The sequence below is a fragment of the Rhipicephalus microplus genome, chromosome 6, assembly GCF_043290135.1.
Source record: "Rhipicephalus microplus isolate Deutch F79 chromosome 6, USDA_Rmic, whole genome shotgun sequence".
NCBI classification, from domain to species: Eukaryota; Metazoa; Arthropoda; class Arachnida; order Ixodida; family Ixodidae; genus Rhipicephalus; species Rhipicephalus microplus.
This window is the reverse complement of record NC_134705.1, coordinates 132,191,305-132,214,033: the sequence shown is the minus strand read 5'-3', so window position 1 is coordinate 132,214,033 and position 22,729 is coordinate 132,191,305. Positions and strand designations below refer to the sequence as shown.

Below are 22,729 nucleotides of genomic sequence, written 5' to 3'. Positions count from 1 at the left end.
CGATTGTGTGTGCCAACGCCGCGTAAGATGTTGCGACGCTTCCAGGCAAGGGCATTTGCCGCTCGCGAGGAGTCAGGTTTCAGTGGCAATGGCTTTCACCTTCAACGTTCTCTCACCCTCTCACCGGACTTTCTCCTTCCTCTCGTAACACCTTCACCATCTCTCCGCCCTTCCGAGACAGCCGTGACAAAGTGGCCCTCGCCACTGGACTGTGAATTCCTATAAAAAGAACGCGGGTCGACGAGGACCTTTGAAGTACTCCAGATCCTCACAGGTGCTTTCACTTATTACGTGGTGCTTCAAAAGGGACGCAGCTGCGTACTTCTTCACTGCAGTCATGTCTCGGATTGGCTATTGTCTCATGCTTGTAGGTGCGTAAAGGGAACTTTATTCCACTCCAGCCCACTTTATCTTCCCAAACCCCGCCAAATGAATGGAATTGTGCCTCGTACGAGCCTCGCTTAACTCCACTGCTGAATGTTTTACAGGTGTGTGCTACGGTAACACCGTCGAGCTTTTTTTTTCTTTGTTCAGACTAACTGCCTCGATGAGATCGGCTTTTATATTTATAGTCCAATTAATAGTTTATCATCATCGTCATCAGCCGGACTACGCCCCCTGCAGGACAAAGGCCTCTCCCATGTTCCACCAGTCAACTCGGTCCTCTGCTTGCTGCTGCCACTTCATACTCGCAAACTTCCTAATCTCATCTGCCCATCTAGCCTTCCGTCTCCCCCTCACCCGCTGGCCTTCTCGTCAGTTACGCTTAATGACCAGCGGTTATCCTTCCTACGCGCTACGTGCCCGGCCCATTTCCGTTGCTTTTTCTTGATTTCCACAATAATATCCTTAACCCCGGTTTGTCCCCTGACCCACTATGCTCTCTTCTTGTCTCGTAAGGTTACACCTATCAATTTCCTTTCCATCGCTCGCTGAGTCATCCTCAATTTCAGCTGAACCCTCTTTGTAGGCCTCCAGGTTTCTGCTCCGTAATGAAGTACTGGCGAGATGCAGCTGGTATTTACCTCCCTCTTGAAGGATAGTGGCGATCTAGCAGTCATGATTTGAGAATGCTTGCCAAATGTGATGCAACTCATTCTTATTGTTTTAGCTATTTCCCTATCATGGCTGGGCTCCGTGGTTACTACCTGTCCTAAGTAGACATACTCCTTTACAACTTCCAGCGCCTCTCCATCTCCTGCAAAGTGCTGTTTCCTACCGAGACTGTAACACTTTAGTTTTGTGCATATTATTTTCTGACCTACTTTTCTGTTTTCCTTGTCTAACTCATCGATCTCAAATTGCCATTTGTTCCTTGTGTTACCCAACAATGCATTGTCATCGGCGAAGCGCAGGTTATTAGGGTATTCTCTGTTAACTCTTATCCCTAGCTCTTCCAATTTTAGGCCTCTGGAAACCTCCTGTAAGCACGTGGTAAATAGCATTGGGGAGACCGCATCCCCTTGCCTTGCAGCAGTCTTTATCGGTAGTTTCTTGCCTTTTTTATGGAGCACTATGTTGGCAGTTGATCCTCAGTAGATTTCCTGCCGCGGTGGTCTAGTGGCTAAAGTACTCGGCCACTGACCCACAGGTCGGGGAATCAAATTCTGGCTGTGGCGGCTGCATTTTCAATGGAGGCAAAATGCTGTAGGCCGGTGTGCTTAAATTTGGGTGCCCGATAAAGAAATTTACAATGGTCGAAATTTCCAGAGCCCGTCACTATGGCGTCTCTCATAACCCTATGGTGGTTTTGGGACCTCAAGCCCACCCCCCCCCCCCCCATATCAACCAATCAATTTTCTGTAGATTTTTTCAGTATGCTTATATAGTGTTATGTGCCGCTTACCTAAAGGACGAAGAAGTGAAGGACTAGGTGGTGCCTGCTCTCGCCATCTTGGTTGTTTTTACCCGCATTACTCGGACAGTGAACATTGTAAATACACCCGTTTTATGTCATCTCCCCGTGACATCTTTGATGGAGGTGCTAAGTACATCCGGAGCACATCACGGAACTTCGAAGTGGGCCTCATCTTGGACAGTCCATCATGTCAACCGGCAGTCCCGTTAGTCCAGCTCCCGCTATGCTGAATGCACCCAGCCATGTTGTTGTGACACACATCCCAGTCCCTGGCCCCTTCTGCGAGATTGATATCGCGCACGTGGAGAAGTGGCTGGCCGTCTACGAGCGCGCCAGCAAGACCAATCGCTGGGATCCGACTTCGATGCTCGCAAATGTTAGCTACTACTGCAGGGGTACTGCGATGTGTGGTTCGACACGCACGAAGAGTAGCTGGCCAGCCAGGATGCATGTAAACAAAAAATGAAAGACGTTTTCGGAAAGCCCATCACACGCCAACGAGCCACCCAGAAATAACTCTCGTGCCATGCCCGAACCTCAGCGAATCCGCACATGATGTATATACAAGACGTTTTATCCTTATGCCGGCAAAATGATAGCCAAATGCCAGAAGCCAACAAAGTCAGTCACATTCTTGCAGGCATCGTTGACAACGCCTTTCACTTGCTTGTATTCAAAGACTGCTCCACTATTTACGACATCATCAGGGAGTGCTGACGGTTCGAAGAATAAAAGAGCCGACGAGTCACGCTGCAGTTTGCCCAAGTTTCCCTAATACTACGCCACGTCGTCGTGCGAAGACGTCCAGATCCAGCCGCCGCCTAGTACCAATAACTTCCTGTGTCTTGTGTGGCGAGAGACTGAGGCAGCAACTCCATCTACTCCCCACGCTCGTGCTCACCAGGAGGCCCGCCCGACAATGTCATTCATTCATCAAGCGCGAAGAACTGGCTAATGCACGTATCCAGCCCGTATGTGCCCTGAGTCGTCCCTTGGTGAGCCCTGTTTAATGCTACCGGCTACAACTGACTGATTCCAGGTACCGTTATCCGAACCAGTGGCGCAAATGTGACGACCGGCCGATATGCTTAAATTGCAACGGCATCAGCCCGATTTTTCGCAATTATCGCTATCGTCAATCATCGTCTCCTCGTGCACCATGTCGTACAGACGACACTCGATCCTCTCCTGTGCAAGGCCATGAGGATCCACCGAACCCTTAAGCCCCAACATCGACCCCTCGTTATGACCACTCGCCGTCCCCCCAACCCAGTGACGTTCTTGGTGACTTATGTGCCGTCAATCCCCTTCGCCTCTCTCACGCTGTTTCTCCTCAAAAAACTGACCAGTGCAGCTCCCAGAGGTGATGCTGCATTGACCTATCGACCTGGAAATCCTCTGTTAGCTCTGGCAACTCGACAAAACGTTTTGGACGTAGAAATATATGACGCGCCTGTTTTACCGCTCATCGACACAGGTACTCACTTATCAGTCATGAGCGCTCATCTTTTTGGCCGTCTTCGTGAAGTAGTTACACCCACTGGATCACCTGTTCGCGTAGCCGATGGCTGAACACCTACCATCCTTCGAATGTGTTCAGCGCGTGTGAGCTTCGATGACCACAGGACTTCAGTTCTCTTTGCGGTTCTGGACGAGTGCCCCCATGACCTAATCCTCAGCCACAACTTTCTGAGCACGGATTCTGCCCTCATCGACTGTTTTTCTGGTTTGTTTCAGTAAAAACTTACTGCTACACCTGACCTCACATTCGTCACCACCACGTTTATGTGTCGTCTAGTTTGTTCACTTGCGCCCAGGTACCGCAACTTACACCCCATTTAACGCAAACCCGCCGGTACGTGATGGTGACTGCTTGAATACCCCCTCCTTGGACGCTGTTCTGACGCGACGTGTAGCTCTGCCTGACTCTTTTGTGACTCTTTCTGTGAAAGAGATTTGCAAACCTGTCATTACCATTTAACGCTCCGCACAACTGCTGCCTGAAGGTATCGCGCTGGGCACTGTATCACCTTTAGACTCAAACGACCCCGTTGCCCTGGCCATTGACGCCCCACAGCCGCCTCCAGGCCGCCACGCTGCTAGCCCGACACTCCGCGTTCGACCGCATGATTGCCCCGGACCTTGACCCTTATCATAACCAGGACCTACGCCTTTAGTTGGCGTTATACCACGACATTTTTGATTTCAATTCACCCAAACCTGGCCAAACATCTCTGGTGACCCATTGAATCGGCACCACAGACGGAGGACCCATTCATTGACGCCCTTACCGTATCTCGGCGACCAAGCGCAGCATCAATCAAACGGAAGTTGACAGGTTGCTCGCTCACGATATGATCGAGTTATCTTCGTGCTCTCGGGTGTCACCCGTGGTACTTGTAAAAAAGAAAGACAACACCTGGCCATTATGCGTCGACTACCGGCACCTCAACTAAGTTACCAAGAGAGATGTCTGTCCTCTCCCGCGAATAGACGACGCCCCGAGAAATAGACGACGCTTACCTAGAGGACGAAGAAGTGAAGGACTAGGTGGTGCCTGCTGTCGCCATCTTGGTTGCTTTTATCCGCATTACTGTGACTGCAAATATTGTAAATACAAAAATTTCCTGTCATCTTCTCATAACAATGTGCTTCGTCCACGCCCTTATTGCGCATTTTGTGCGTAACTGCTGATATGTCTACTGAATCAAATGCCTTCGCGTAATCTATGAATGCTATCTATAGTGGTTGAAAGCATTCTGAACATTTCTCTATCACTTCATTGAAAGTATGAATGTAGTCGATTGCTGTGTAGCCTGTTCGAAATACTCCTTGAGCCTTTGGTTGATGGAAATTTAATGCTGTATTATTCTGTTAGCAATTACCTTTGTAAATCGCTTATACAGAATGGGGAGCTAGTTCATCGGCCAGTAATTCTTAAATTTCTGGTCGTCTCCTTTATTCTGGATTAAGATAATGTTAGCATTCTTGCAAGATTCTGGTGCCCTCCTCTTCAGAAGACACTTCGTAAACACCGTGGCAAGTTTTTCTAACACAATCTGTCCTCCATCTTTCAGTAGGTGTGATGTTACTTGATCCTAAACAGCAGCTTTGCCTCTTTGCATTCCCTTCAAGGCTTTGCTGGTTTCTTCTGTGATTACTGGTGGGATGTCACCCAGGTTACTGCTAGTTCTTGCATTATAGTCATGGTTGTTCCGGCTGCTGTACAGATCTTTGTGAAAGTACTACGCCACTTTACTATCCTATCCATATTCGTAGTTACTTTGCCTTCCTTGTCTCTCAGTGCATACATCTGGTTTTCGCATATCCCAAGTTTCCGGTTCACCGCTTTGACACTTCTTACGTTCTTACGAGCATGTTCAATTCTCTCCATGTTATACCTTCTTATATCGGATACCTTACGCCTATTAATAAACTTAGAAAGCTCTGCCATTTCTATTTTGTCTCTCGTGTTTGAAGCTTTCATGCTTCGACGTTTCTTAATGAGATTCTTCGTTTTTTGGAACAGCTTGCCAGTGTCCTGTCTAAATACCATACCTCCAACTTCCACTTCTCACTGCGTAACGACACTCGTCAGATTATCATTGATTGCGTCAAAGCTAAGGCTGGTTTCCTCGATAAGAGCCAACTATCTGTTCTGAAGTGAGACTCTGAATTCCTGTACTTTGCCTCTAAGTACTAGCTCCTTGACTTGCTTTTGTCGGAACAGTTTCTGTTGTTCCTACTTCGAGTGGATTAGAAACCTCAACATTATATGGTCACTGCATTGTACCTTGCTAAGCATTTTCCACAACCTGCACGATGTACGGGTGTGCGCTCAGCATAAAGTCTATTTCATTTTTACTTTCGTCATGAGGGCTCCTTCATGTCCAGTTACCGTTCATAATGGTCGTTAATTTGCGGTAGGTGGTATTTAGGAACCTTAAATTATTGCGTTCGGTGTATTATACTAATAGCTAGCCTCTGAAATTTCTAGTAAAGATGCCATAGTTCCATTCTGCATGGTCTCAAGCCTGCTGCTTCCCTACCTTGGCATTGATGTCACCCATCAATATAGTATGCCGTGTTTTTCCTTACTCATTGCTGATTTCACGTCTTCATAGAAGCCTTAAGCTGATACGCCATCATGGCTGGATGTAGGCGCGTAGGCCTGTACCACCTTGATCTTGTATCCCTTGTTGAGTTTACTTACGATAACTACCACTATTCTAATGATTTTTAGTATTGCTCTATGTTACCAACTACATTTCTGTGAACAAGGAACCCCACCCTTAGTTTTCTTTTGTCAGCCAAGACACGATAGCAAAAAACGCGCCCTTTTTGTAGCACTCTATAGGCCTCATCTGTCTTCCTAACCGCACTGAGGCCTGTTACGTCCCATTTACGACCCTCTAGTTTTTGAATAGCACAGACAGACTTGCCTCGCTAGATAAGCTTCTAGCATTAAACGTTGTCATGTTCGGGTTCCAATAGCTTATAGTAGTTTGAAATGGTTCCAACGGTTATAATACTATTTTTATACGGTATCTCAGTGTCGATGGTGTGATAAATCTGGCGGAACAAAAATTACGTCCGGTACTGTAATTGACTCCTTGTGATGTGTTAAACTGAGTGACTGATTGGATATCTATATTGCGTCCTGAGGAGGAAATGACCCCATGCTTGCGACATCCGCCGGAACATGCGGATGATAGCGAAAGTACAGGAAGACAGGGGTGGAACATGAGTGTCCGTGGCTAGTTTTCCTTGCCTGAAGGAGACTAAACAAAAAGGACCTGTTTGTGTTCCTAACGGTTATTAAATAGTGTGATAGGTCGGAGGGGCGGGAGTGAAGAGGAGTGCATCGAAGAGTTACTCTGGACTTATGATTACTACGTTGCCCTGGAGCTTCACCCCAGAAAATTGGGGTAGGTAATGTAATATACAGAGATACAAATATAATGGTCATTGTGACAATTACCATACTGATCATGACATAGAAGATGTGTGCGTGGCACCAACAGTACATATGATACTACGGTAGTTTACCACTTTCACTTGAGGTTAAGGTATATGACAGCTGCACTTTATTGGTTCTAACGTATGCTCCAGGAACCTGAAGTCTTCTGAGAGGTGTTCAACCTAAACTGAGGATGATGCAGTCTTCGCAAGAATAAGTGCACCGAATAGGCACTGCTGACTGTCAAAGAGAAAATACTGTACAATGTCTAAAAAATGCTATACACTGTAAGTGTTCTCCTTGGTTTCTGAAAAGCTTTTGATTCAATAAAGCATCACAATTTATTTCAAAAGCTACCATTGTACGGAATCAGAAGCGCTGCCCTAAATCTAATAATGAGTTATATTTAAGATGAATTTCAATTTGTAAGCCAGAACAGGGTGTGTTCAAAATGGAAGGAAATGAAGTACGGCGTGCCTTAGCGATTCATTCATGGTCCCCTATTCTTTAACATTGATATTAACGGCATTGTGAATATACTGCATCCACTTTAACATGGTCCTCTGCGCTGACGCTATTAGTTTGTTTGTTTTATGGTGAAAATTTAGCTTACTTGGAAACAGCTGCGAACCATTGGTTGCATGAACTGCTGATTTGGTTATCTCTCAACTAACCTCCGCTGAATGTGTCTGAAACGAATTACAGTGTTTTCAATAGTAGCATAAAGCCTAATGATGCTTACATATCTCCCTTTTTTGACGCTCGTTTTATTGACTGGATATCTGTATATAAATTTCTGCGAGTATTATTCATATATTCCAACTGGATTCATTACGTAAACAAATTACATTCTAGCTTTTCTAGATCTAACCAAAGGATTTTTTGGTGACTGGCCCCGACTTGGCTAACATATCGGCTGTATTAATCAATGGTACATTGTCAGCTATATTACCGCTTAATAATGTGGGGCACTTCAAGCAAAACAAACTTAGGTAGGCTGACAACCCTTCAAAAACGAGCTATTCGACACAAAGAAAACATATAATGGTTTGACCACACCACATCATTTTTTTTTCAAAAATGAGACATACGAAGAATAATTTGGCCAAGAATGGGGCGCGCATTCCCGTATAACTGCTGTCCATTAAGAGTGACCCAATGGATTCAAAGAAAACGAAAGCCCGCGATGGTGAGCAATGAAGTCTGGTGGGCAGACGAGTTTTTAAATCTGGCGGAGATAATAAGACAACATCAAGCCCTTGGACCTGAATTATTCACAATACGGGGAGAGGCTTCTGCCCTGAAGTAAGCCAATTCTGGCTGATAATGATAATCATGATATCAGCGTCTGATGTGGAGCCATATTGCGCGTTGAGATCGTCTTTTTTTTTCGAGTTCTGGTAAATGCATACGTCGACACCAGTAGCACGCAGTTAGGAATTACACGCATTGTCCATATTGTATGACAAAACTTGCAGGATGGCGATACGTTATGCAAACAAGTATAGGCTGGGCGTGAGAGAGGGAAAGAGATGACCGGAAGGGAGGAGCTAACTCCGGAGTCCCGTTATCAATGAGATCTTGCATTGAACATACCACGCGTTGACATACATTTTTTATTGATTGTTACGTTTACTTCTAGGAAATATTTGTTCGTCGTCTTTTTTTTTACCCTTGTAGTTTCGTTCTATGCGCACTCGGGCAATTTACTGAAAAATTCGTTTCAGCGCTACGCAACGAAGTTCTCTTCCGGGCTATCTTAGAGGTTTGCCCTGGCAGTTCTTCTATAAGGTCCATGTTTCCTCTAACGGACACGAATAGAGAGAGGAGAAGACAGTGAGTAAGTGAGAGAAGAGAGGAAAAGTAAACATCTCGCAATGTCTTCGTGGTGTCTCTCTAGTTTTTCACATAGCTAATCAGAAACGCGCTCTTCTCATTTCTCTGGGGAAAGTAAAATGTATAGGGTACTTCAAAAGCTCCCAGGCCCCCAATATGAATACAACGTATTCATATTGCGGCGTGGCCAGGGAATTTTCGACGGCCTCTGTACTTAGTGACATGGTTAGGAGACGTCACGCTGAGTTTATGCGGCCCGTGTCCGGATACTGAAGAAGGCGTCTTCTCGCCGTTTGGGGAAGTCCTCTTTGTTTTTTCATCATTCGCAAGTCTTTCTCGGCATTTGACTGCAACAAAATGGTCTTTAAAACAAGCTATTGCGGTGACAATGACCACCAGCTGCACTTTGTAATCTAGTTACCAGACACTTTAAAAACGTCCAGAGTAGTAGCGAGAAATGTATTTACTGCCAAATCTACTACCAGAGATTTCACAGACAAAATGAGCTCAAAGGACCTGTTCTCTGCATACAGGCCTCGCCAGTCTTGCATCTGCCGCTCCCGACTGTGACGCCAAGAAGCTGGACGCCTGCGCGGCAGACTTGTTCATCTTCGGGTCTTCGGAGAAGATTCCGACCACTCCTGAGGAACTCGAGTCTTTCTGTGGGTGGGTGAATCGTCACCTGCCTGAACGTGATTTAGACGAAGACGGGACACACAGCCCGACAGAGACGAGCGCCATCTGTATCTCGCCTTTGTCTTCTGTATTCGTTCAAGTATAGCGCTCGATTTTTCAGTGTATAAGCCAAATCGCCAAATGGCTGGTGAAATTGACAAATTTCTTTTTTTTTTGTTTCTGCAATATAGCTGCACAATGATTGTCTAGCGTCTCCAACTTGAAACACAGAAAACAGCGTAAAAAAAAAAAAACTTAGTGGAATCGTACTTACACTAGCCTAAAATGTCGCACTGACCTCATTGCAAGTCTTTGTCGCAGTGATATTACTTTGCATTAGATACAGCTTTGCTATCCTCGGCCGATATGCTTGTTACGAAATCAGTACAAAGCCCGTTTTAGCTTACGCACTCAACGCCCCAATAAAGGGCGCAACAAAAAGGTTTGGACCATGGGCGCCGTCACAGTAGACAGAAGTGAAGGAAAAAGCCAGCTCGAGGCTAAAAATACATAAAAAAAAAGTTTGTGGAGGCATCGTGTGCTAAAAATTCTCGCTCAGGCCATCCATGCCTAAGCGATTGTTTCGTCTGATAAGTAGAACTAGATGTCTGCATTTGTAGAAAGCCCTCCATGCCTTGTAGCAATTTGTCGAATCAGACATGGGTTGTTGCTGTCATGTTATGCGCACTGGTGGCACGAATCCCTCTGACAAACGTGTATGTTGCTTTTTTTCCCCTCGGCGAGCAGCACGCAGAACAAAGCGGAGTCCTGCGCCCGCGACTACATCAAGCATTGCACAGAGAGCGTCTCCCAGGGTATTGGCGATGTCTTCCTCGACGACATCAAGAGCGAGATTGAGGACCGGTGCGATGAGTCCTCCGTTTATCGCGAAGGTGAGTGAAACTGCGGAAATATTGCGGATTTTGCGCCTTTGTAGTAGGATCTTTCGAAAAAATGTGCGCAGTTGCACTCAACGCAAACTCTGTAAGTGGCGGGAAGCCGTCATTCGCCTGCTCTTCAGGAACGCTAGCGTTCACGGGCTCCGTTTGACACATGCACATTTGGTTCCAAGCATGCACCTTACTCGGCGTCTCTGGCGGGAACGAAAACCTTAATTTATGATGCAGTGCTGCAAATCCTGATTATTTATGAAACAGCACACAACGACAGGTACTAAAGGAACGATAGGGACACCGCTCCTTTTGTGCCTGTCGTCGTGCGCTGCTTCATAAGTAATCATGAAGTATCACCAACTCACCCAACTTTCGACATTACTGCAAAGCCGTTCACGCCCTTAAGGGTGCTGGCCGCCTCTAAATTAACACTGTGCGATTGTAATAATCATAACTAACGGACAATACTACCAGGGAAAGTATGAGTTTTAGAAGTCACTATAATGCGAATGGGTAGAAAGAAAAGTGGACGAAAAGATGACTTGCCACCGGCAGGATCCTAACCTTATGAAAAGGTCTCAGGTTTGCAACCGGCCAGTGGCAAGTCAGCTTTTCGTTTCAGTTTCTTTCTGCCTATTTACATCAGTGACTTCTGATAACCGCCATCGTAAGTTCCCTGGCATCAGATAACAGCCACCGTAAGTCCGTTCGTTAGTATTGCATCCACGAAAAAAAATCGAGGCCTTAAAACTTACGATAAGGGTGTTTTGGTCTGTGAAAACACCCTCATCGTATACGCGTTATAGTGGTAGACAGGGATGGCACCCTTAAGGGTGCAAACTGGTTCACCATGAGTGGTGTCCTCTACCCCCCTCCTTTGTGCTTCCTCGCCCTCACTTTCCTTTTTCAATCTCTTGTCATACAATACTACACATGGCTACGCTTTGCTTTAGCCACCCCCTTACTCCTTTTATTTCTCCTTTCCATGCTCATCCACCTCACTGCCCATGCATATGCTGTCTGTGCCTCCATACACGTCCGTGCTATGCATGTCCATACATTGTTCTGCCTGCGTAATGCCAAGCGACATGAGATGACTGCGTACGCGGTAGCCAAGGCACATAAGTGATCCACTTTTGGAAGAAACCTAAATAAAGCTACCCCTATAGAAGATCTGTAGGGGTCTAGATGTGACAGTCACGGCGGTTGCATCCCTTAATCATAGAGTCTTCTAATATACACTAGAGGAAACTCTGGCGCTAGTGTCTATGGGAGCTGCAATGCTCGGCGCTTCAGCGAGCATGGGAACGATGGGTAGTACACACATTTGTCTAATTTTCGTACTTCTGGCCTGCTTCTGGCTTCGTGTGTGTTCGTGTGGCTTATAGTTGTTTTTTTCACGAAGAAAATTTGCAAATGTTAAGCATTCGCACTTCACAACCTTATTCTTTTAGTCTTACCATTCCGAATCGGGTCACAAAGCTCAACTGGGTTCGTTCTTTTCTCCAAAACAAAACCGTAACCAGCAACAAACGAAGCCGCAAGTACGATTCGCCGCCCGCAAGTACGTAGACTAGGCAAATGTGCGTACTACCCATCATTCCCATTGTCGCTGACCGATCGCAGCGCTAGAGTACCCTCTAGTTAATTTTGGGAAACTCTATGCCCTTAATCTCATATACCTTATCGGTGCTCATGGTTTACACGCTGCCGAAGCCACGAAGAATGAAGCGCACGGTTGAGATCTGAACAGTCAGCTGCCGTTATGTGGTCGATATAATCACTTTTTGAAACTTAATTGCTATTTATGCTAGCTTATACAAATTATATGCCTGCCAAGTCAACTAATGACAAACATGGGGTGCACCATATTATATACAATCCCTGGTACAACCAATTCATAACTTTCATGTTTGCTTTTATTTCTTCCAGAGTTTCAGAAAATTTGCACTGTCTTTAGAAAGATTGATCTGAAATTTAGAAGGGTAAACAGGTGCTCAGGCTCCTAAAAATAAATAAGCCCATCTTCAACTGATGTCTACCATGTTATATATGTACAGAATAACTGAAAAATCCAGTTGGCACAAAAAAAAAATACGCTTTTGAGACATACCTATGAGTTGTGAAGCTAACGTATCGGCTTCATTCTAGCCTACAGAGAATTACGCCTAGTGATCCCATGCATGGTTACCTAATGCTCGCGCGCGTTCACCTCGACTGTGTATTACGTTCACACGAACAACCGGATGGAGAAACAAAATCATTAATGCGCAGCATTCAATGTCATTTTTTGCAATGAATCAAAGGCACTGTTAAAAGCATCTTCTGAAAAGCCAAACTTTCATACGCTGCATGCGGTTTTCAAGACATCTAATTTTCATGATTCTAGTAGTGTTACATGTGGCCGCCCAATATTCCTTTTATACACATTACCTGTGCGCTAATAGGCAAAATATAGGACTCGGACACCAGTTACCTAAAGCAGAGCCAAAGTGTGGTTCGACGAGCGGACATTTGTGTTAAACTTTTTTCGGCGGGGGGAGGGGGAGAGATTCAACATTAATGTGGTGCACATGAAGAATAGATTCTGTATCGTGCCTTAACAGCGCTTCAAAGAGCAGGATTGCCTTTGGTTCTCCACGCTATATATTTCCTGGAAAGCATCGATTTCTAGAACAATCGCACGCGCATTTCAACGGAGGAGGATATGTACGCTGGCGCGAAACACGAGTAATTGAAAATTGGTGTGTGAAGGCCTCCGAGGAGTTGTCCTAAATGGTCAGCCAGAACATTATTTTATTAACCATATGTTTAGCTGGTGACACAAGCATTCGCAGTGTCCCGCGTAGCAAGATGCAAGTTTTGCGAAAGAGTAGCTTTATGCTTAGATATAATTTCTCTTCGCGTGTTCTCTTCACGTGTGGAACTTCTGCAATCAACAAGTGAAAAGCTATTTTGCTCACTACTGCTGATACCGAAAGTGTATACGAAATAATCAGGTGCTTCGATAGAAGTTGTGCGACTCGTTCAGCTGCTTTACACTGCAAGAAAAAAAAATTGTGTTTGACTTGGGAAATCCTTGCGTGCCACGTATTTGACGTATATAATTCGCTTTGAAAAGTGATGGACAGAAGGAAATATTTAAGGGCTTGTTTCTCTTTTGTTAGACGTAATATTATTGCGAACTCAATAACTTTAACGAAAATATAGGGGGTGTTACCAGTGGTGATATCAATGTAAATATGGAGAAAGCAAAGTGGATGAAAACATAACTTGCCGCTGCCAGGCACAAGGTATCTTCTCATCAGCTTTTCCTTCTTCACATTTACGTCACAATTACTGCTAATACCGCCCCCTATACTTTCCTCAATATAATCGAGTGTTATTTCTCACTACGCTGTCTCTTTAATGTATTCTAATGCGCTGCAAGCCAGAACTAAAAAAAGAGCCAGAGGAGTTTCTTCTTAGTGTGTACGATTCGCACATCTCTGCACTGATCTCGATTTCGAGAAATTTAATCCGTTTCTTTCTCCCTATGCGTTTATTACAGACTATCTCAGGAGCGCTCCGTGCCTAAACAAGGTTGGCGCTGGATTCCACAAGTGCCTCCGCGGTCTCGTTGCTGACCTCGACTTGGCTTCCAAGCTTCCCAACAAGCAAAGGATTGGCGGGGCATGCTGGTGCGTATATGAGCGATGGTTCTCTGTCAGCGAAAGCGATTGCTGAAGTGCACTGGGCTGCGCTGAAGCTTGGGGCTAATAGATCTGCTACATTTAAACACAGACTTTGGTGTTGCTCAGCAGGAAGCAGAATTATCTGCACTCAAGCTGTTTGTTTCACTATTGCTGAGGATTTTTAATAGCGTGCTGGAGGTTTGTGAAAGCTCCAATGAATAGGCTGTAGTGAGATAACTTTTCATGAAAAGGTACCTGTTGTTCAGCGAATCAAATGCATATATATATATATATATATATATATATATATATATATATATATATATATATATATATATATATATATATATATATATATATATATATATATAGAACGCGTTATTCGAAGGTCGTGGATTTCATCCACTTTTCTTTCTTCTGTCTTCTTATTTACATTCCATTGGTTCTAATAACTTCCCCTGTACAATCCTTGGCATTACTGTCTGTTAGGTCTCATTAATATTGTGTTAAAACACGTGCGATGATGTTTATTAGAACAGAGGAGTCGCAACGAGGTCGCGACGGAAAAATGGGCGAACAGCAAGTCTGGCAAAGGCGGCACAGGTTCTCGCGCAATCAGAGCACGGGCTTCTCGTTGTCTTCCGAAGGCGCATACGCGTTGGTGCGTATGCTCCACTACAATACCCCCGGGGTGAAGGGTAGCCATCCTGGCGACTCTGGGAGTAAACACAATGAGGGGGTCGTAGTTGCAGTGGTTGGTGACCAGCATTACGGTTAAACCAGACGCAATTGTAAGAACAGCAAATGGGAGAACGATGCCCTTGCGTTCAGTAAAAACCAGAGATGGCGTAAACACCACCGTGCCGTCAGGTTGCGCCAGACATGAAAGGCTAATAGGGACCGAAGCTTCAGGAGGCAAGGTGATGTCGTCATCAGCGATGACTTTGCAGAGCAGAGGAGAGCGGTCGGGTGGTGGAAATTCACATGTTGGCACAAGGGACACTTCGGCACGGGAACAATCGATGATAGCTTCATGACGTGATAAGAAATCCCAACCCAGGATAAGGTCATGAGAGCAAGATGGTAGAACAAAAAACTGTACGACGTACAAAACGTCTCGGATGACGACACGCGCCGTACACACAGCCAAGGGATGAATGCGTTGCGCGCTAGCCGTGGACAGCACCAAGCCACTGAGAGATGTGGTCACTTTCTTCAGTTTCCTACAAAAGTTTGCGTTCATCACAGAAACGGCGGCCCCGGTATCAATTAACGCTAATGTGGCGACTCCCTTAACATCGACATCAACAACATTTTGCGGCGAAAATGGAGGCCTTGGGAATTGCGCACAAGTTGCAGTTCTTGCCTCCGGAACTGCACTGATTAGTTTCCCTCCTCGAGAGGTGGTCGACGACGCATAGGCGATGGCGATCGGCGACGAGGTGATGGGAAACGAGCAGTCGATGGGTGGCGATCCGAGTCGGAGTGCCTCTGTTCATATGCAGACGTGGTGGTCTGCTGCGGTGCGTAGGTAGGAGCTCCGAAGTATGCGTTAGCAGGTGTGGGACGGCGGCGGCAGAAGCGTGCAATGTGGCCAGCGATGTCACACGCGAAGCAGATGGGACGATTGTCTCGGGTGAGCCACTCATTAGATGGACGGAAAAAGCGAGGTAGGGGCCTGTAGACTGGAGGCGAGGCCGGAGGAGGTGGAGCCGATGAGGCGACTGGATGCGGTGGGGGCCGCGCGACCACAGCTGCGTAGCTGAGAGGTGAAGGCGGCGCAGTTGGTGCGTAGCCAGCAGTTGAGAGATCAGATGGCACCGAAGTGCACGGGTAAGAGGCCGGAACTGTAGGGAGTGCATTGAAAATTTCAGTGCGTATGGCCTGCTGCATATTCGAAGGGAGGCTTGTCGTGGGCGCGTCACTATGCGGCAGCAGGGAAAGCTGTCGGGCGACTTCCTCCCTGATGAAGTCTTTAATCTGGTTCGACAGAGTTCCTTGGTGAACGTTGCCATTGGCGAGTGCGACGGCCGAGATCGAATCTGGTGATGGAACACTCTGTCGGGCGATGGAACGCTGACGCCGCAATTCATCGAAGCTCTGGCACAGGCTTACGAGGACTGCCACCGTGGTCGGGCTCTTCGCCAGCAACATCTGGAATGCGCCATCCTCGATGCCTTTGAGAATATGTCGAATTTTCTCTTCTTCAGGCATGGATGAGTTAACACGCCTGCAGAGGTCTAGCACATCCTCAATATAGCTAGTAAAGGTCTCACCAGGTTGCTGGGCTCGGTGGCGCAGACGCTGGTCAGCGCGGAGCTTGCGGACCTCTGGTCGGCCGAACGCTTCGGTCACGAGGGTCTTGAAGGTGGACCAGCTGGCGATGGCGGTTTCGCGGTTGGTGAACCATAGCTTGGCGACGTCAGCCAAGTAAAAGATGGCATAGGCAAGCTTGGAGTCGTTGTCCCATTTGTTGCTGGCACTCACGCGTTCGTACAAGGAGAGCCAGTCTTCGACGTCTTGCTCACCACTGCCGCTGAAGATTGGTGGGTCCCGCTGACGGGTAGCACCGGGGCAGGTCGACGGGGCAGCCGATGGTGCTGGCTGTGCTGGGATGGGCTGGTTGGCGACTGCGTCAGTCATGTTGTACGGTAGTCTTTTGGCCAACTTGCGAGAGCGGAGCTCCAGGTCTGCTTGGGGATCTCAGCAGCCTCCACCAAATGCGATGATGTTTATTAGAACAGAGGAGTCGCAACGAGGTCGCGACGGAAAAATGGGCGAACAGCAAGTCTGGCAAAGGCGGCACAGGTTCTCGCGCAATCAGAGCACGGGCTTCTCGTTGTCTTCCGAAGGCGCATACGCGTTGGTGCGTATGCTCCACTACAATACCCCCGGGGTGAAGGGTAGCCATCCTGGCGACTCTGGGAGTAGGCACAATGAGGGGGTCGTAGTTGCAGTGGTTGGTGACCAGCATTACGGTTAAACCAGACGCAATTGTAAGAACAGCAAATGGGAGAACGATGCCCTTGCGTTCAGTAAAAACCAGAGATGGCGTAAACACCACCGTGCCGTCAGGTTGCGCCAGACATGAAAGGCTAATAGGGACCGAAGCTTCAGGAGGCAAGGTGATGTCGTCATCAGCGATGACTTTGCAGAGCAGAGGAGAGCGGTCGGGTGGTGGAAATTCACATGTTGGCACAAGGGACACTTCGGCACGGGAACAATCGATGATAGCTTCATGACGTGATAAGAAATCCCAACCCAGGATAAGGTCATGAGAGCAAGATGGTAGAACAAAAAACTGTACGACGTACAAAACGTCTCGGATGACGACACGCGCCGTACACACAGCCAAGGGATGAATGCGTTGCGCGCTAGCCGTGGACAGCACCAAGCCACTGAGAGATGTGGTCACTTTCTTCAGTTTCCTACAAAAGTTTGCGTTCATCACAGAAACGGCGGCCCCGGTATCAATTAACGCTAATGTGGCGACTCCGTTAACATCGACATCAACAACATTTTGCGGCGAAAATGGAGGCCTTGGGAATTGCGCACAAGTTGCAGTTCTTGCCTCCGGAACTGCACTGATTAGTTTCCCTCCTCGAGAGGTGGTCGACGACGCATAGGCGATGGCGATCGGCGACGAGGTGATGGGAAACGAGCAGTCGATGGGTGGCGATCCGAGTCGGAGTGCCTCTGTTCATATGCAGACGTGGTGGTCTGCTGCGGTGCGTAGGTAGGAGCTCCGAAGTATGCGTTAGCAGGTGTGGGACGGCGGCGGCAGAAGCGTGCAATGTGGCCAGCGATGTCACACGCGAAGCAGATGGGACGATTGTCTCGGGTGAGCCACTCATTAGATGGACGGAAAAAGCGAGGTAGGGGCCTGTAGACTGGAGGCGAGGCCGGAGGAGGTGGAGCCGATAAGGCGACTGGATGCGGTGGGGGCCGCGCGACCACAGCTGCGTAGCTGAGAGGTGAAGGCGGCGCAGTTGGTGCGTAGCCAGCAGTTGAGAGATCAGATGGCACCGAAGTGCACGGGTAAGAGGCCGGAACTGTAGGGAGTGCATTGAAAATTTCAGTGCGTATGGCCTGCTGCATATTCGAAGGGAGGCTTGTCGTGGGCGCGTCACTATGCGGCAGCAGGGAAAGCTGTCGGGCGACTTCCTCCCTGATGAAGTCTTTAATCTGGTTCGACAGAGTTCCTTGGTGAACGTTGCCATTGGCGAGTGCGACGGCCGAGATCGAATCTGGTGATGGAACACTCTGTCGGGCGATGGAACGCTGACGCCGCAATTCATCGAAGCTCTGGCACAGGCTTACGAGGACTGCCACCGTGGTCGGGCTCTTCGCCAGCAACATCTGGAATGCGCCATCCTCGATGCCTTTGAGAATATGTCGAATTTTCTCTTCTTCAGGCATGGATGAGTTAACACGCCTGCAGAGGTCTAGCACATCCTCAATATAGCTAGTAAAGGTCTCACCAGGTTGCTGGGCTCGGTGGCGCAGACGCTGGTCAGCGCGGAGCTTGCGGACCTCTGGTCGGCCGAACGCTTCGGTCACGAGGGTCTTGAAGGTGGACCAGCTGGCGATGGCGGTTTCGCGGTTGGTGAACCATAGCTTGGCGACGTCAGCCAAGTAAAAGATGGCATAGGCAAGCTTGGAGTCGTTGTCCCATTTGTTGCTGGCACTCACGCGTTCGTACAAGGAGAGCCAGTCTTCGACGTCTTGCTCACCACTGCCGCTGAAGATTGGTGGGTCCCGCTGACGGGTAGCACCGGGGCAGGTCGACGGGGCAGCCGATGGTGCTGGCTGTGCTGGGATGGGCTGGTTGGCGACTGCGTCAGTCATGTTGTACGGTAGTCTTTTGGCCAACTTGCGAGAGCGGAGCTCCAGGTCTGCTTGGGGATCTCAGCAGCCTCCACCAAATGCGATGATGTTTATTAGAACAGAGGAGTCGCAACGAGGTCGCGACGGAAAAATGGGCGAACAGCAAGTCTGGCAAAGGCGGCACAGGTTCTCGCGCAATCAGAGCACGGGCTTCTCGTTGTCTTCCGAAGGCGCATACGCGTTGGTGCGTATGCTCCACTACACATGGAAAAACGAGCCCTTAGGTATACACTTTTCTCCTATATATATATATATATATATATATATATATATATATATATATATATATATATATATATATATATATATATATATATATATATAAGGGAAAGAAGTTTATACCTAAGGGCTCGTTTTTCCGTGTTTTAACACAATATTAATGAGATCTAACAGACAGTAATGCCAAGGATTGTACAGGGGAAGTTATTAGAACCAATGGAATGTAAATAAGAAGACAGAAGAAAGAAAAGTGGATGAAAAAATAACCAGCCGTGAGCAGGAATCGAATCCACGACCTTCGAATAACGCGTTCAATATATATATATATATATATATATATATATATATATATATATATATATATATATATATATATATATATAGTCTAGTAGATCCTCCGTGAGCGGTCACAACGTGGTTTATTTCGACGTTTCGGCCTAGAGTCTGGCCTTCCTCAGGCCAGATGAAGGCCAGACTCCTGATGAAGGCTCCTGATGAAGATTCCTGATGAAGGCCAGACTCTAGGCCGAAACGTCGAAATAAACCACGTTGTGACCGCTCACGGAGGATCTACTAGACTATATGCAACGCTACGGCCACTCAACCACCATGCCTGCCTATATATATATATATATATATATATATATATATATATATAGTCGAGTCGGACTAACCACTCTACGTTGCCCGCTAGACCCATCGACCTTACCATCATTCTGGCAGATTTTATACAATAAGCGAAATTGCAGGTGTATTTTTGATAACACGGATCACTATGCCTAAGAAGAGGCTTTCACTAAGTATTGTTTATTTATTCTTGATGTCAGGGGGAGGTAAAAATTTATCAATTCTCAATTCGCACGTGAGTGCAAAGAATGTGTTAAAGCGTACTCTAATAAGAAATTAAGATGAACCGACCTCCTATAAGGCGTTGCAATCAAAGAAAGCGTCTTGCTAAACTGCAGCTTTCTTTTTTTTGGAAGTTGATTAGAAGCTCTCGGTGGTTTACATAGCTAATTTTCACAGATATTAAAATTATGGCAAATAGCATCCATGAAAAGTAAAAAGACACTAAATGTGTCGAATTCGCTGGCACACTTGCAGCTCCAGTTTCTACTGGCTAACCTTATTAGTTGTGGCAGTTCACACTTCTAATACACTTATCCGTTCATGTTTATTCAGTTTCGATACGATGGTTTATTTGATTATCAAGTTATATTGTACGGCTATGATACACCCTTCTTTTTACAAAGAGCTTTCGTCGCGTAAGAACACGTGGTTTAAAAATATTTAATATTGCCGATCTCTTTCCAACTGACATATTCGTCATGAAGTTGCGCATGAACGTGACGAACGGTCATGCACAACTACACGTGAAGTTATGTGTTCAGTACACTGTGAGTGGAACTTTGACAAAATTGTGGGCGCGCGTACAATCAATTGCGAAGTGAACTGTTCATTACCGTGTTATATTTATTTATTTACTGCTTGCGGTATGTTTTTCTGTACTTTATTTTATTTTTTAAACCATTTTTTATGCCGTGGAACGTATAGCAATGAAATAGCCACCGAGTACTGAGCAACCACTTCTCGCTTCAGATTAGAAATTCAGTTTCAATAACCATGGTGATAGCTTCATAGAGTTGCAGTGTGAAGGCTATCTCTGTCTCCTTTCTGAGCACTCTTTCTCTCTCTCTCTCTCCTCATATAGCAAGTACAACGTGTTCGAACAGTGCGTAAGCAAGGTGGTCCAGGGCCAGTGCGATTCGGACGTGATCGAGTTCGCCCAGGGACTCGTCGAGAGGTACTCCGGCGAGCTACTCGGAACAGTGTGCACCGCCTACCGGTCGGGCCAGAAGTGCAAGAGCATCGACTTCAGTTCCACGTCTGGTGACAAGAACCTCCGCTCCGTCCTTACGCCCATCCTTCAGATCTCCGGAGCCCTCGGCTAAGATCATGGACATTGACGCCAAAAGAATTGGTGGACTTGTGTATGAATGGCGATAATTACCGAGTGACGTGGCTTGATGCCCAGAACGCCTGGCACGAAATCTAGCGATCAGACCTTCCCGTGCTGGCAATCAGAACAAAGCAGCATGCATGCACGATGACATCGAGTACGCTGAAGATAACAGAACGACGCGGATAATTCGTATTTCGGGAACGGCAGGTTTTTAAGTTGCACAATCACCACTGTTCACCAAACTTGAAGTGGGCTAGATTTGGTCTACGTGAAGACGTCATACAGCTTTAAGAGCCACATAGGTTAAAAATAAAAAGTCTGGCGGACGTTGGACTACATGGTCTTAGTGAACTTTTAGCTGGAATGGCTAAAATTTTAGTTAGAAGGCCAGTCGCTACTGCTTCTTGGGCTTGACGTGAGCTTATCTTGGTATACGTGAATACATAGCTGCAATAATACGGTAGTTAAAAAAGCCTTAAAGAAATTAGGGCACACAGCCTCAGCTAGTTCTTATCAAAGAGAATTAGCGTTGCGTTATATATAATGCATTGTGTGGTTAAGAGTCATTCCAGCCATGGACTTCAATACATTTTGAAAACGCTACCCTCAGGGGCTGTGGTCGACACTAGTGAACAATCTGATGCGTAAACCTACGCACAGTAGCAGCTCGGTTGTTCTTTGTCGACAATCCCAAGCGAGTTCTGCACGAGTAGTAGTGCTTAGCTGCAGTACAAGATCACGCGCTCTGCTTAGCCGTGGTGGTCTGGTGGCTAAGGTACTTGGCTGCTGACCCGCAGGTCACGGGATCGAATCCCGGCTACGGCGGCTGCATTTCCGATGGAGGCGAAAATGTTGTAGGCCCGTGTGCTCAAATTTGGGTGCACGTTAAAAGACCCCCAGGTGGTCGAACTTTCCGGAGCCCTCCACCACGGCGTCTCTCATAATCATATGGTGGTTTTGGGACGTTTAACTCCACATATCAATCAAACTTACGCGCTATAATTGCTATGAAGGAACACATAATACAGTTTTCGATCACACGAACACACACTAAAGACAGAGCAATTAAGAAGACCAATAATGATGATGTTTCTGCTTAACGTCCCAAAAGAGGCTGAGAGTCAACATGAGCTTCACTATATATGCTAACATCTCGAAGATTCACACGTTGAGACATTCTTTTGTTAAATCACGCATGTTCCTCTTATCATTAAGAGTGCTGTGCCTGAAGATAATCTTGAGTGACGCTACTTATCGTGCAATGTATGGGCTGTATTTGGCTCTATTTTACCAGTACGTTCTCCGTGCCAAGCGTTCCGAGCCGTGCGCTTTATTGTGTAATACACGCGTTTGTTTTGTCGCAATGTGTCGTGCTTGAGTGTGACCGCAAGCGGAAATGCACTTGTGCAATCTTATACGCCATGATGCGCCTTTCATTGTGAACTGTGATCCTTGTACAGAAAAATACACATATTCTTTTGTTTCACTCTACATTGTTGTCCCCGAGTGTGCTTTGTTCGGATTTTTGAGATGCTGCTCGTCGCATTGACTGTGAATTTTTGTTCAGCATGAGTGCCTCATCTGTATCAATCCTCTGATTCATGAAAAAGTTTTATGCTTCAATCGTAGGCATTTGAATGGCTTCAATACTTGTAAATGTGCATATTTTTGCGTGGACAGATTTTTTATCAAGCACGTGGAACGAGTGTGCGAGTGCTGTATTATACACCTCTGTATAGCCTTGTGTTAGATTTTTACTTCGCG

The 22,729-nt window shown here is 46.7% G+C and overlaps 1 protein-coding gene across 3 annotated transcripts; it reads left to right on the top strand.

The window, feature by feature from the left end:
* The first annotated feature begins 219 nt into the window (after positions 1-219).
* On the top strand, positions 220-22,456 carry LOC119167360 (uncharacterized). Of its 3 annotated transcripts, none has more exons than XM_037418833.2 (5): positions 220-371; positions 9,188-9,320; positions 10,077-10,222; positions 13,773-13,902; positions 20,714-22,456. In XM_037418833.2, exons 1-5 carry the CDS (start codon positions 338-340, stop codon positions 20,952-20,954), a joined length of 684 nt encoding a protein of 227 aa, XP_037274730.1. In that variant the 5' UTR covers positions 220-337; the 3' UTR covers positions 20,955-22,456. The 3 variants fall into 3 exon arrangements, with proteins under 3 accessions (XP_037274730.1, XP_037274729.1, XP_075722718.1); XM_037418832.2 differs by having other exon boundaries at positions 349-488; XM_075866603.1 differs by lacking the exon at positions 220-371 and adding an exon at positions 6,729-6,786.
* The last annotated feature ends 273 nt before the right edge of the window (positions 22,457-22,729 follow it).

Excerpts from the sequence above, each read along its gene's own strand:
- LOC119167360 (XM_037418832.2), top strand. The coding sequence starts at position 434 with ATGGAATTGTGCCTCGTACGAGCCTCGCTTAACTCCACTGCTGAATGT. Across the intron at positions 489-9,187 it reads CACTGCTGAATGTTTTACAG|GCCTCGCCAGTCTTGCATCT; the intron begins GTGTGTGCTACG and ends CTCTGCATACAG. Across the intron at positions 9,321-10,076 it reads GAACTCGAGTCTTTCTGTGG|CACGCAGAACAAAGCGGAGT; the intron begins GTGGGTGAATCG and ends CTCGGCGAGCAG.